The sequence below is a fragment of the Mus caroli genome, unplaced genomic scaffold (genome assembly GCF_978045245.1).
Source record: "Mus caroli unplaced genomic scaffold, Mus_caroli_1 scaffold_9, whole genome shotgun sequence".
Classification (NCBI taxonomy): domain Eukaryota; kingdom Metazoa; phylum Chordata; class Mammalia; order Rodentia; family Muridae; genus Mus; species Mus caroli.
In genome coordinates, this window is record NW_028227264.1 from 11,813,627 (window position 1) to 11,829,583 (window position 15,957).

Genomic DNA, 15,957 nt, shown 5'->3' on the forward strand with positions numbered 1-15,957 from the left:
GTAGATGTACAGCTTCTTCTTCATGTGGTTCCCCTGACAACTGGAGTGGGTGTGTGTATTAGTCAGGGTTCTCTAGAGTCACAGAACTTATGGAATGTCTCTCCATATTGAGGAAATTTATTGTGATGATTTACAGTCTGTAGTCCAACTACCCCAACAATGGTCATCCGTGAATGGGAAGTCCAGAAATTTAGTAGTTGCTCAGTCCCATGAGGCTAGTTGTTTCAGTTGGTCTACAGTAGAAGTAGATTCCTACAGATGTGCTGGCAAGTAAATGCAAGCAGGTGAAGAAGATGGAATCTTCCTCTTTCCAATATCCTTATGCAGGCCTCCAGCAGAAGGTATGACCACCATGCCTGGATCTGGGACTTATTTGTCCTAGGCTGACCTTGAACTCAGAGATCTCCTTGCCTTAGTCTCCTAGAATTAAAGGCATGTACTATCTTGATTGGGTCTAAGCTTTTCATGGCCACTCTGCCTGAAGATCTCCATGCCAAGATCCAGGTCAAATACTTGTGTCTTCTAGCCTCATGATCTGGATCACAGGTGAGCCCTCCAATTCTGGATTGTAGTTCATTCCATACATACTCAGGAATAGTCATTACAGGCTGTCTCTGACTGTTGCCTGCCTTTGGCCTCCCTTCCCCTACCTGGATTGCCTTTTCTGGCCTCAGTGGGAGAGGATGGGCTTAGTCCTGCTTTGAGTTAATGTGTCAAGGCAGGCTGGTACCCATGGTGGAGGAGCGGCCCCTTCTTTAAAGAGAAGGGAAGGAAGTAGTGGGAGATGGGCTTGGGAAGGTGGGGCTGGGGGGAAGAGGAGGAAGGGGGACTACTGTTGGGGTATAAAGTGAATAATGAAAAACCACTGCTATCGTCACAGCAGATCACATTTCTCCTCACCACTTGCCTGCTGCTCTCCATATTCGAAGCCAAGTTACTTATAGTAACCGTGCACTCTCTTAAGGCTCCTTCTGGTTAGTCAGTCTTCCTCCCACATACACTCTGTGACATTATTTTACCCTCTCATCAACCACACAGCACCCTGGCTGTGTGCTACCACTTCTGTTTTCCTGTGTGAGGCCTATCTGAATGACCAATTCAAATATGCACACACTGCACATATCCAGTCTCCTAGCCCACACTTTAAGTTTCTCCACAACATTTACAATTACAACATGGAAATTCTCAGAAGTAAACGAACTTTCTCACTAGTGCCAGGTGTTCCTGATGTCTTGTGGAGCAGAGTCTGCATCTCCAGGAAGTATAGCTTTATTGATTTCACCTTTGTTGCCCACTCTTTTTGATCTAGACAGGACTAACCCACTCAAGCTGTAGGGTCATTAGACAAAGCATCTCCAGAGCACAGAAGGCTGCAGCTTACCTGGAGTTTCTGCCTGCCACAGCTGAGGTAGTACTTGAAAACTACATCCCTAACAAGCATCCTTGAGAAACACTCATCAAAAACACAATATGTGACAACTTTTATTAAGAATGGCCAATTCCTCTCCTTTAGCATGTAAACTGAGGCAGACTGCATTTTCTGCCATTTCCTCTTGAAAGAACACCACCAGGCACAAAGCAGCAGCTTCATAAATACATGCTAAGTAAGTAAAAAGTGTTTATCCTCTTACACCAGAAAATATGCCCTAACTTATGGGGATATATACGAAGATATTAAATATAGTTCAGTTCCCTCATGCAAGAAAACATTTCTTGATACTTGGAAAACAAATTATCATTAATATCTTATGTAATTTTAAAGTATCCAAAAGACTAATCCATAAAAATGCTACTGAGTCCTAAGCACCTTACACATGACATGGCATGTAATTCTATAGGAAACTCCAGTGGTGTCCCTTTCATCTTACAGTGGAGATCTGGTTTATATCAGTGAACTTCATAGTTGTTTCCTTACCTCCATTTACTTTGCCAACTAGGAGTAAAACAGCAAGTGGCCATTTTAATTCCAATGAGCAAACATGTCTAGGTGGGCAATAAAATTTGCTACATTATATTTACACCTGTTGGGAAGATTGACCACCGAAGTCATGTTTTAATTCTGATATTCTATAGACCCATACCAGAGTACTGGATTTCCAGATGCAAATGTTGAGCCAGAGTCATGTTCATTTCATGAGAGCACTTTCCAGGAGATACACTCTGTGGATTCTTTGTGATGTTGACAGTTCAGTCACTATGTACATCTGTTCTATCAAACTGTGCACAGTTATATTGATGAGCAGAAAATGGACACAAAAAATAACGAGTTAGTGACTTTTTCTCTCTAGTAGATTAGATTTTCAGTCATTTTAAAAAGGGCTAGACAGTAATAAACATAACCCATATAACTCTGCAACTCTGAAAAGCATGGCCTGCTGTTTCCTGTGTTAATAAATACAGCCTTTTCTTCACGTTTTCATACATACATCAGCTGCTGATGAAGGAGAGCAATAGACTGTAATTGCCAGTGGGCAGGAGGAGTCCCGGGAAGCCAGTGTGATTTTCCAGTACAGTGATTCTATCACTCCACATGTTTTTTTACAGTTATATTTAAACAGGAATATAAACTGCATTTAATCTCTCTTATCATTTACCACTTTTGGATGTTCACATTTGCCTTGCAAATCCTAAGGGAAGAAAAAGTCAGGATCTCCAACCCAGAATATTCTGGTAATCTTTATTAAAAGTTTAATTTAGAATATTAAAGCAACATAATATGGTTTGTTTGTCCAAATATTACAGATCTTTCAAAAACTTCCTTTAGTGTGTATAAATTAAGAAAGCATATTATACCCAACATGATTTTCTACAGGGACATTTCATAGCAGGGTTTGATGCTAACATCAGCTCTACACACTCAATGACAACTGGCTGAGGCAGCTGGTAAATGCTTCTGCAACACACAGGAGTCATTGTCTTACTCAGGGGAACTGAGGTCTTCTGTAATCCCATGCTCCTGAAAGGCTGAGGAAAGTGTAACGGACTGTTAGTTCTCTATGCGGAAAACACTTGGTTCCGTGAACAGAGGCTTCACTCCCTGCCTGTGGTCAGCAGCCTGAGGGCCTTCTGGAGGTTCTGCACAGCAGTGCCCACATCTTCATACTGCAGGGCACTGCCAGCATACTTGCAGTACTTCTGAGCTCTAGCGAAGTCCTCCGGGGTCAGGCGGATATCCCCTAAGAGAAGCACATTCAGACACAGCACAGATTACATCACGGTGTGCTATTACTTACGTACCTATTTCAAAACAATGTGTTTATACTTATGGAAAAAGACCAATCTTCATTTTGCTACTAATAAAAATAACTCATATGCATATAATTTTCTATCAATAAGTAATAAACCAGAAGTCTGTAGTTTAGTAAATTAACTGTGAAGGGAAATAAAACCAAAACATCTGGTTGTGTGAAACACAAAGAGCAGCTTGGTATTTCCCTAGACTGCTGAGGCTCCCTTCATGGAACACCACAAACAGACTAAACCCTTCAGCCCTCATTTGAGCTAGAATATAAATATCTCCTCCAATAAAAGTGTATGTGTGTGTTGGGGGGGGGGACATAATCCATGCAGAACATGGTTCCTTTATTAAGCATTAAAATATTCCTCATTTCGCTTCATCCATGGAAAAAGACACTTAAGGCTACCTCTACAGTTTTATCATTAAAACATACAACTAAACATGAAAACAATCATTATAAAACAATTTTCCAAAATTTATTTCCATCAGTTTTCTGTTTACAGATGAGTAATATGCAAGAGACTAACTAAATAATTTTGGTAGAAATACATTATTCATTTAATCTATATATGTGTCCTTCTATATATGAATTTCTATGGTAAGATAAAAAGCAGACATAGTATATTGTCTTTGGAAAAAACAGATTATCATTCATTCATTCATTCAGGTGTTGAGATTTTGAGGATGGTACGGCACACTCCTGACAAGAAGGCAGAAGCACAGAGAGATGAGCAGGTGACTTACTACTCTGGGTGTTTTAAAGGTTGTACTGATTCACAGGGTATTTTTAAATGGTTTTTCTTTCTTTTTTTTTTTGGCCACTGATGGAAATAGCAAAGTATGACATTTCCTAGTAAAGAGGTAGAACTATAGGTTGGCTCACACTAAATCCTAATGAATATTACCAAAGCAAGCACGGATACAAGTAATGCACTTTTAGTATTTCTCTGTGTGAAGCGGCTGGTGCTACCAGCTCCGTGGCTCACTGCATTGAGTATGGAAAGGATGCCTTTGTTGTCAGTAATTCCCCACATTCTAAATGAAACTCATGAACAGTTAAATACTAATTAACTCCAAATTGTTAAGACAATGTGCTTACGAGTTTCCATACAGTAACTGCAGGGTGCTACACGGAATAAGCCTCCAAATAACCACTGAATTAGGAAGACATTAAAGTCATCAGTCTCATTTTACCAAAAAATTCTTTAATTTCCTTGAATTTCTCACTTGCTTTAAAAGTAATTCAAATCAACACATGAGTAAAACTACAATTTTAAATTAAATATTCAACATAATCCACTACCATTTCTCAGTAGTTTGTGGAGTTGTTATTCGCCACCCCAACAAAACCTAAGAACACTAACTAACCTTCACTTCTGTTCAGAGTTTTGTCAGGTCACTTCAGTTTATGCTTTGCTTGAAAACAGCTCCAAGATTCTTCAATGGTTTTTCCAAATAACGAAGGCTCTGACCACTTGGATATTCACACCCTCTTACAGTAGAACAATCTGTAGACTGAGTGTACCTTAACTCTGCCCAGCTCCTCTCTGACAGCTTCTCCTCCCATCTTAGTAAACGTCAATGGAGAGGTAAATGCTATGTACCACGCCCACTGGAAGGAGCTGGCGCCCAGAGCAACCTCATCTTTACAGTATCAGTTAGTTAGCTTTGTTTTGCTGATGCCTCATTCATTAATAAGAGAAAGGGTGAATAATAAGAGAGTGACACTTTTATTCTCATAAACTAAACTTATCTACCAGTAGTAAAACTAAAGCAAATTTTATTTTCTTATGAAATCATCTCAATATTAATAGCATAAATGAAATATTACTACCCAAAATACAAACATATAAAGCTTATGGAGACCCATAAGGCATCAATTAATTCATATATAAAAGATAGTAACTAGATGGTAAAAATCAACATGTAGATTCATATTCAAAATTTCTAGACATATAACATGGCTTTTTTTTTTCTCAACAATTTAAAGAAGTTAACCAAGCCATGACAAATAATTACTTTTGTAACACATCAGGCTTTCCTTAATTTAAGAAATATAATTAAGTCACCCACAATGAAATATAGGACTCAACTTTTAATATGAATTAAAAATAAAATCTTGCCACCTACTTATGATTCTTGAAAATTATTATATAAAATTTCAATAGCAAAGACAAAAACAAGAGAGTTTAATGCCAGTGGAGCTAACTTTGTACTCAGTGTCATAAAGACAGTCTCACTGTACCAAATGAAAGCTGTTTTAGGCAGCACAGGTGAGCAAGCACCACATGGCCCCAGGTGGCATAACCTGGGTGTGTCTAACCTGGCATCTCTCTCAGGTAGTCTGTGATCCTCAGAAGATGGCTTTGGACCAAGACTACCCTATTATAAGAGTGCTTCTCCCCTTCAGAGCAGGACCATGTGCACTGTAGATTATAACCAGAAATATTTCCAAAATGTACTTTCCAATTTATGTAGTTTTACAAATTAGTATGTCAAGGGCTCTGTCTAATCTCAGTAGCATATACTCCATTACTGATTTGAATGTGCCACTCAAGACAGAGGCAGAGAAAAGAGAAAAACACAGTTCTAAATTCTTATAAAAAGGCATTTTTAAAAGATGCCGATTATGGTAAGAGGAGTGAACCATGGATACAGGTAGTTTCATTATTCCAATATTTTGTAATTGAGTTTAATGACAATATTCAATATTTTTCAGATACTGTGACATTTAAGACTCAAAAAATATTGAAATTAGTTTTAATTCATATAATAATATATGAGGCAAAAAAAAAAACCCATGCTAGATTTTGAAATTTTTTGGCTTTCCATTTTCTTCTGTGGAGTCAGTCACAAACTCCCTTCTCTACATTAATATGAATGCATTTACACATTAGCACAGGTATAGTCCTGAAACATGGTCGTTATTAAACACTAAGAAAGTAGAGTAGGGAATGGGGAGGGGCACAGGAAGTCCAGATGATATGAGAGCAGGAGTCAACACAGAAGTCTGCATTACTTTTCTGACAACAGATAGCTTCTAAGCATAGTTCTAAGTTCACAGCTAAACTGAGAAGCAGACAGATTTTCTCATAACCTCCTGCACACAAGCAAAGCCCTTCCATTTCCAGCACCAGCAACAGTGATTCACCGACACACTGCGATCCCCAAGGCCACTGTGTGGTTCCCTTTTGGTTTTGTGTACTTGATGAACTTGGACTAACTTATAAAATCCTTATAAATACTTCTTACAGCAGTGCAGTTCTTGTTCTCTACCACTTTCATCCCTGTTTTTCTCACCACAACGGATGAACACTGATCTTTTCCCTGCCTCCACTCTCTTTCCTCTTCTGTGTCCCAGTAGGGATGAGGCAGTACGTAGCCCTTTTGCATCTGTTGCTTTGGTTCTTCAGGCCCTGAAGCAAGCACTGTATTGAATAAGAAGCCCATCAGGCAGTAGGTGCAATGGCAGGTTCACTGTGGAGCTATGCTGATATTCTAGTTTTGGCTCTCTACTCATACACCGTAACTTTTGCTCTTTGTCTTTATAAAAACCCATCCCAGCTCCTGGCAGACAATGTGGGGTCATATAAATACACGGTTGTGGACCACTTATAGATTAGAGAAACACTCGACTAGGTAGACAGTGGGCTGGTTTTCCATTCAGTAATAGACACGTTTCTTTTCTTTTCCTTCTTTTAAAAGGCTGGGTAGCTCATTTGCACTTCACATGGAAGGATATTGTATCACCAGGTATTTGACACTTCATCCCTTTATTTTTTTTTTAAATTTTTAATATTTTTATTACATATTTTCCTCAATTACATTTCCAATGCTATCCCAAAAGTCCCCCATAGCTCCCCCCACTTCCCTACCCACCCATTCCCATTCTTTTGGCCCTGGCATTCCCCTATATTGGGGCATATAAAGTTTGCACAACCAATGGGCCTCTCTTTCCAGTGATGGCCGACTAGGCCATCTTTCGATACATATGCAGCTAGAGACAAGAGCTCCGGGGTTCTGGTTAGTACATCATGTTGTGCCAACAATAGGGTTGCAGATCCCTTTAGCTCCTTGGGTACTTTCTCTAGCTTCTCCATTGGGAGCCCTGTGATACATCCAATAGCTGACTGTGAACATCCACTCCTGTGTTTGCCCCGGAATCATCTCAGAAGAGACAGCTATATTTGGGTCCTTTCAGCAAAATCTTGCTAGTGTATGCAATGGTGTCAGTGTTTAGAAGCTGATTATGGGATGGATCCCTGGATACGGCAGTCTCTAAATGGTCCATCCTTTCATCACAGCTACGAACTTTGTCTCTGTAACTCCTTCCCTTGGGGTTTTGTTCCCAATTCTAAGAAGGGGCACAGTGTCCACACTTTGGTCTTCATTCTTCTTGAGTTTCATGCGTTTAGCAAATTGTATCTTATATCTTGGGTATCCTAAGTTTTGGGCTAATATCCACTTATCAGTGAATACATATTGTGTGAGTTCTTTTGTGATTGTGTTACTTCACTCAAGATGATGCCCTCCAGGTCCATCCATTTGGCTAGGAATTTCATAAATTCATTCTTTTTAATAGCTGAGTAGTACTCCATTGTGTAAATGTACCATAATTTCTGTATCCATTCCTCTGTTGAGGGACATCTGGGTTCTTTCCAGCTTCTGGCTATTATAAATAGGGCTGCTATGAACATAGTGGAGCATGTGTCCTTTTTACCGGTTGGGACATCTTTTGGATATATGCCCAGGAGAGGTATTGCTGGATCCTCCGGTAGTACTATGTCCAATTTTCTGAGGAACCGCCAGACTGATTTCCAGAGTGGTTGTACAAGCTTGCAATCCCACCAACAATGGAGGAGTGTTCCTCTTTCTCCACATCCTCGCCAGCATCTGCTGTCACCTGAATTTTTGATCTTAGCCATTCTGACTGGTGTGAGGTGGAATCTCAGGGTTGTTTTGATTTGCATTTCCCTGATGATTAAGGATGTTGAACATTTTTTCAGGTGCTTCTCTGCCATTCGGTATTCCTCAGGTGAGAATTCTTTGTTCAGTTCTGAGCCCCATCTTGTCAAATGCTTTTTCCGCTGATGCTCGTATCTATGGTTCCAGATTTCTTTCCTAGGGTTTCTATCTCCAGTGTTGCCTCATTTTGGGTTTTCTTTATTGTGTCTACTTCCCTTTTTAGGTCTAGTATGGTTTTGTTCATTTCCATCATCTGTTTGGATGTGTTTTCCTGTTTTTCATTAAGGACTTCTACCTGTTTGATTATGTTATCCTGTTTTTCTTTAAGGATTTGTAACTCTTTAGCAGTGTTCTCCTGTAATTCTTTAAGGGATTTTTGTGCTTCCTCTTTACTGTCTTCTACCTGTTTACCAGTGTTCCTTTGTATTTCTTTAAGTGTGTTATTAAAGTCCTTCTTGAAGTCCTGTACCATCATCAGGAGATATGCTTTTAGATCCGTGTCTATCTTTTCCGGTGTGTTGGGGTGCCCTGGACTGGGCGAAGTGCGAGTGCTGGGTTCTGATGATGGTGAGTGGTCTTGGTTTCTGTTAGTAAGATTATTACGTTTACCTTTCGCCATCTGGTAATCTCTGGGGTTAGTTGTTGTCGTTGTCACTGTTTAAAGATTGGAGCAGAAGCTGTGTTCCACTCACCAGCAGTCTCAAAATCCTGTGGCGGGGGTCGTGGGTAGCTGGTGGTACCCGGTGCTGGTCCAGCCGGAAGAGGCCTGTGGTCCTACTCAGGCCGGTTTTCTGCTTCCCTAACTAATGCAGTCTCAGGTCCTGCGTGCAATTGGATTGGAGCAGAAGCTGTGTTCCACTCACCAGAAGTCTTAAGATCCTGTGGTGGGTGTTGTGGGTAGCTGGCAAGTGTCAGCCGACCCTGCGCCCTAGCTACCCGGTGCTTTTCTGACCGGAAGAGGCTTGTGGCCCTCACTTTATCCCTTTATTAGTGATAGAGATCTTGGCTGTTTCTCAGTTTCTGAATAAGGATGGCATCAACAAGTGGGTACAGCGGTTTGTGTGGTCAGGTTCTCCACCTCTTTGGATAAACATCAAGGGGTATGACTCCCTTTCTACATTTGGACATGTGGTTATTTTGAATAAAAGTTTTTGAAGTTTTTTGTTCTCCATCTAAATGACTTCATCCCTGTTTTATTTTTACTTAGCTTAACAGTTGACTAGTTAGGAAATATGTTCCCCATCCTAAGGGCTGTCACTTCACTGCGGATGGTTTTCCCTTTGAGTTAATACTGTTTGTCAACTTTGGCTTTAATTTTCTGTCCTTTAGGAGTCATCAGATATAAAGTCACTGGTCTATCAGCATCTACTAAGCACTTCCTCTGTTTTGCTCCAATAATTCCCAAATGTTAAGTCTTGTCTTCTAACAATCTTGGTTTGATTTCTTATAGGAGATAGGAAGGGATGACATTAACCTTTTGTAAGATATCCACATTCCCCAGCATTGATTACCTAAGAGGTGCCTTTCTCCAATGTGTTTTTTGGCTCCTTTGTTTAGAATAGGTTAACTTGAGATGCATAGATCTAAGATAATTTCCCTGAAAACTATTCTGTTACTTGGTATATGTGTTTATGTTAAGGCCATTCTTTGGTTTTACATGAGCCATAAGAAGAGTTAAACTCTGAATGAAAAGTTAAGATATATCTCAAATTTAACCAGAGGCAGAAAAGTAGAAAGGAAATAAAAGACAATACATAGTGGTTCTGAGCTGAAGCAAAGTAACGATAAGCTTCCACAGTACTTGTGGCTAGACATCAGTGTCATTACATCCAGTATAGGACAAACAAGAGAAACAAAAGTACAGAAACAAAAAAGAGAGAACAGTCAGGGTAAGGAGAGAGAGAGACACAGACAGAGAGAGAGAGAGAGAGAGAGACAGAGACAGAGACAGAGAGAGACAGAGGAGAGGGAGAGAGGAGAGAGGAGAGAGGGAGAGAGGGAGAAAGAGAGAAAAGGAGAATGGAATATCTTTGGATCTGGGTCCCTGGGACTAACTTACAGAATCCTGGTTCCCATGACATTCTAGCAGACACAGTGAAAAAAGCTTGTTTTCAATAACCTAGATACTCAAGGAACAGTTACAAACACCACCCCAAATAAGGAGAGACACAATGCAGCCTCCAGCCAGCCAGCTGACTCACCCTGGGAAGCTGTGTACAGGTCAGGATCAACGGCTGGAGCAGCTGGGACAGTCTGTGGACTAGGCTGGACGGCATTACTCGTTACACCTGGGAATCAAAACCAGAGATACGCAAAGTGCTTCATTCCCCAATTAAATATCAGGAAAGCAGTCAAGGGTTGGCAATTATTTCACTATCTCAACATTTTCTTGAAACCTTGATTCTGGTGCATTAATTTGAACTTATTTTACAAACTGGAAAATATGAGTGTTAAGCTTCATGACTAGTGGGTCAATTTTTTTTATTCTTTGAAATTAAGATTTAACTAAATCATTTCCCTCCCTCTAACCCTTCCTATGCACTCTCTTACTCTCTCTGAAATCCACTGTTTCTTTTTCATTGTTGTTACATATTACATATATGGATGTATAAGTAATATATATACATATCCTCATATTTATAAACATAACAATGAGCTGCTCATCCCATATCATATTACTTCCACAGATATGACCAAGTGGTCAACTGCTTCTTAATTCAAGCTTGCCACGTATCTTTAAAGGAAGAGACTCCCTTCCTATCTTCTAATCTCTTAGCCTCTAAGTACCCTGAGGTCAAAGAGACATAATTGTGATTTAAGTCAGCAGAAAAATACAGTTCATAACTGCGTGAAGTTGAATGCTGGAATTATCCAGCTAATGTATTTTTAAGGTGGTATTTTTACAGGTAAATGAGTGATTAGCTTGACTTTCTGTTAAGACTTGTCAAAGCTCTCATATCATATCTCATATCTAGTGCTATGCTCCAGGTACAGACTATTAGTCAGCTAAAAAACATTAGTAAAATGCACTGAAATCGTACAAAAGACTGTACTGATTCATCAGCAGGGAAAGTATATAAAGACAAGCTGACTAATTCCAGAAGCCAAGTGATCTCTGAAAACTCAAAATTCTGTATGCATGTGTCTTGCAAATAAAATAAGTTCTATGTAGTATACCTCTGTCTGCTTTGCTGTTCATGTCTTAGCAGCTGTAATTCCAGATTAACAATCCAATCCTTGTTTTCTTTTTAATGACTTTACAATGCTCCTTCTTTTCTATTTTTTAAAGCACTATTTAAAAAACAACCCAGCTTTTAAAGAAACGACATACAGAACTACTCTGGACGCACCTATAACTGAAAGGCCAGGAGACATGAAATTTATGCTGCACAATTCGGTGAGTTTTTGCTTAATTTTGATGAGTGCTAACAAAGAATATTAAGCAATTAGCATTTGACATACTTTTCCAAACAAACCTTTAAAAGCACATACCAAGTTAACATTAAAAAGGATGTTAAGAAGCAGGTCATGGTGGTGCATGCCTTTAATCCCTGCATTTGGGAGGCAGAGGCAGGAAGATCTCTTTCAGTTTTAGGTCAACCAGGGCCACACAGTGAGACTCTGTCTCAAAAGACATCAAAACAAAACAAACTGAAAGAGGAATGTGAGAAAGTCAGGAGATCTGAGAGGGACTGTTTGTGAAGCCTAGGAGGGCTTCTCAGCCGCCATATCTTAAGTGGCTGCACATGGCTGTGCAAATCCTCCAAGCAGGTAACAGCGCTCCTTCCCCAGCAACTCATACTCATCCATAGATTACATCTTTCAACAGAGTCCTTCATGGGAGGGCACACTTTCTGGCCAGCAGTCTATGGTAACTTTTGAGTAATTATGTGTACAAACCCTATGAACAAGCTGCATTAAGAACACAGTAGGATTCACAGAGGCTGCTCAGTTCCCCTGCAATAGTTCATGTGAATAAGGCTTTAAAAGGCTATATGAGTCTTACTAAGTTATGTCTAGTCATTCAGCTGTCATCCATGCCCGAGGCAGGATAGTCTGGACATATCTCTTCCTGTTTGTCTTGAAGGCCTTTTGCCGACAGCAGGAGCCTAGAATACTGGGATGACATAAGCTCAAAAATACCTGGTAAGTTGGTAATGTTTTTTAGGTTACACCTTTATCCACTAGGTGCTCTAATCTATTTTTTTTTTTTTTTTCTGTTCTGGATTTGGGTAGGACACTCTGGGCAATCTACACAATGATTGCAACTTTTAGACTGTAGTATGCTGGAGTGAGGTGATCCTTTTACAGTGGCACTCCTGGAAGACAGCAGGGAGTTTGCACACTAAGTCCTTTACGTTACTCAGTAATAAAATGCTGTGTCAGAAAGTAACTTCTGGGCCACAGTTATGCAGCATAGAAGACATTTAAACATGCTCAAGAACACACTAACAGTTTTTGATAAGTAATATCTTGTTCTACTGGCCAACTGGCATAGAAATTCTTGAGTAGGGAGACGTAAGAGTTGATTAGGAAGCTAAGGAAGATTGTCTCCCAGCTTCCAACAGAGCCTTGAAATGGAGTGGAGTTAAGAGGCCCAGCAAAGGTAGGAAGACACAGCTACACTAACCTAAAACGACCACCAGAAGCAAAGGTAAGAAAGTATGAGAACGGATATGACTGATCCTCCAGGTAACCAGGGGAAATGGCACTGAGAGAAAAACATAGCCAGGCTGTCAACAAGCAGATGACACCTCACAGAATCCAAGAGCGTAACGCCTTCTCCCTCCAGTTCCTCACAAAGCTCAGGTTTGCAGTGTAGTAGGTGAGAGGTCAAAAGACTAGCAGCGGCTGGGTGTGGTAGTGTACACCTTTAATCCTAGTACTCCTGAGAGAGAGACAGGAGGACAAATGTGAGTTAGGGGCCAGATTATCTACATAGAGAGTTCTAGACCAGCCAGGGCTACATAGTAAGACTCTGTCTCTGGAAAAAAAAAAAAAAGGCTGGCAGTAATAACAGTTGTACCATTTTTATCGAGTTTACTTCTCTGCTAAGGCCCTTTGTGATATAGCCTACAAGAAGCACACATTTTGAGTTTCAAGAGACGTAGTGAACATTATTAATATCTCCATGTGCTCTCTGCTCAGTGGTTAGGCACAGGGGCAAACCCTGCCAAACAAGCACTACTGCCCTCCTTGCACCCACTGCTTTTCTGTGGAAGAACTAAAGCTTGTAAATGAGTACACACTATTCTTTTCAGCTATCTGAAGGATTTCCCTTTGATAAAAGTGTATCCTGGACCTACTACATGAGAGAAGGTAAATCACTCTTAAAGGGAACAAGAGGGGAAACATCTGTTATGTTTATAAACTAAAAATGTTATTGCTTTCTTTTATTTGACAGCTACCAAGTGAGTAAATGTAACAGAAAAAACAGAAATGGAGCTAAGAGGAGATCTGGCATCAAAAATTGAGAACTAAATAGAGGCATGTCACTGAGAAAGCAGGTTTGGATTTGAAAAGGTTTATAGATTCTTGTCTTCCAAGGATCACACACAAGGGACACAGACAGGAGGGGGCACTTTCCTAACTAACTCAATGGAGCCAGAGTCTTGAGTTCAAATCCCGGTTCTTCATTGAGTATGCTTCTTAGAAGCCTTTACTTGTATTTGCTTCTTTGATGAATGAAAGAGGAGGCAAGAAGGGGTAATCAGGTTATAAAAATATGCTACATTTAAACACATATGAACAGGGAGAGGGAGACTGAACACACAACTGGCACATGTCTCAGTTAGCCAGACAGATCAAAATGCACTGTGCATACTAGAACACTTCCTAGAGTCCACCTTCTAATATTTATCATTGCCATGAATATTCTCAACAATAAGTTCTGACTATCAGTGTGGCCACACGAAGCTATCAAGATTTTAATGCTTCCACTATACAAAATGTTAATCTCATATAGGTCAATTAAACAGTCCTCCAACTGAAAGTGTGGTTTGTCGTCTCACACACACACACACCAGGTCCGTATGGATCCAGGGTGAGTAACTTTACTCCAGAGCTGCGTTCACATCCGTTTCTACAGAAGTACCTTTCAGGTAATCTTTCCAAACTTCTACACTGACATATGACGTTTGTCTTGATTCACAAAATAATTCTGAATGCTCATTAACTTGTCACAGACAGCTCTGTCTCTCTGGCACAGATGGCAGAACAGGAAAAAAAGGAAAAGACATGAATCTGTAGAATGCTTATTTTTGTGTCATGTCTAAGTACCAGTCAATTTTATGCTTTCCTCTCTTTTAATAATTAAGCATGAAAAATAGGCATGATACTAACTTCATCCTAGAGAGAAAAAAACACAGGGTGAGGGAGGTAGATGCCAGGTGGGCTCTGGAAGGTTCATAGTCTAGTGGGAACCAGAAGACACTGGGGTCTGGTTCAAATGCACGGCACGCTGCTTCTGAAAGAATGCCAGTGTTTACTCTGTCAGGTGTGTGCTGACCAGAATTGCCCTCCAGCAGATTCACTGGGGTAGCTGGTCTTGCTTAAGCACTCTAGATTAGAAACGACGAATGTTTCCAAAGACTATAAAATATTTAAAACAGTGTTTTATGAAATATATGTACAAAACAAATTCACACTGACTGAACTAGCTATGTCATGACACATACCCTAGAGCCTGTAAGCCAGATGAATAACACTAAACAAAGACTGGGGATAAAACAATCAGTTTCGTCAATAATAAAAGCAATATATTAACAATATACAGAAAACATTAAGTTTTAAAATGGGAGGAAAAAATGTAGTTGCTATTTTAATGGTGAAAATAATTTCTAACTAATTATGAAACCCATACAAGATGATCTAAAAGGTTTTGATGAAGTGAGGCTGGCAAATAAAAGCCCAAGATGTGAGGGCGCAGTGTCATAGCAATAGTCGACATCATTATGTGGACCAAGTATCAGTGGAGTTCCTTCCTAAAAACATTTTGTGTGTGTAAGCCTGAGTGTGGCGTAAGTGTGAGCATATGCAGTGTATGCATATATGTGGATATGGTGCTTGTATGTGGTCTATGTATATGCAGTGTGTATGAATGGCTGTGTGCTGAGGACAGAGAAGGACAATAGATCTCCTGTGTTCTGCTATTCTCTGTCTTCCTTTAAGGTAAGATATCTCAAAAAGCCTGGATCCAGCTAGCAAGCCTCAGCAATGTTCTTGTCAATTCACTTCCAAATGCTGGGGTTATAGCTGTGTATGTGGTCATGGCCAGCTTTTCATGTGGGTGTTGGGACCAGAATTTAGGTCCTCATAATTGTGGAGGGTGCTCTTACTCATTAAGCTATGTGCAGCTTCAGAACTCTGCAGTTTTTATGAAAATGGGAACAGAGTACTGTGTTCATACCTGTGCTGTGTGGCACTTCTGCAGGGGTATTAGCTGGAGCATGTGCACCTGGAGGAATCTGTATGCCACTGTAGCTGCCTGGTGCCAAGTTGCTTGGGTCGTATGCTGAAGATGATGATGGCTGAGGAGGCTGAGTGGGCAGAGAGGTTGCGCCAACATCTTCATTTTCTTCAACATCTGTATATAACACATGGAAAATGTTGAAGCAATTCCACCTATATGTAGCTAATAAGCAGGCTATTTTTTAAAATCATTGTTACATTTTTAAATTTTTAATCTTTTAAAAAGTTTGTGGCTGACAATGAATACCATTTCTTTCGGACAGTGTCCACCAGGTCTATACATT

The 15,957-nt window shown here is 40.1% G+C and overlaps 1 protein-coding gene across 1 annotated transcript in view; it reads right to left on the reverse strand.

The window, feature by feature from the left end:
* Positions 1–1,605: 1,605 nt before the first annotated feature.
* The window catches only part of Vta1 (vesicle trafficking 1), a 52,865-nt gene continuing 38,513 nt past the window's right edge, over positions 1,606–15,957 (reverse strand). Inside the window, exons 6-8 of the mRNA XM_021174648.2 lie at positions 15,612–15,788; positions 10,405–10,491; positions 1,606–3,176 (exon numbers count right to left, since the gene is read on the reverse strand). Coding sequence (XP_021030307.1) covers positions 3,031–3,176; positions 10,405–10,491; positions 15,612–15,788 — 410 coding nt within the window. The 3' untranslated portion in view covers positions 1,606–3,030. The remainder of the gene's footprint in view (positions 3,177–10,404; positions 10,492–15,611; positions 15,789–15,957) is intronic.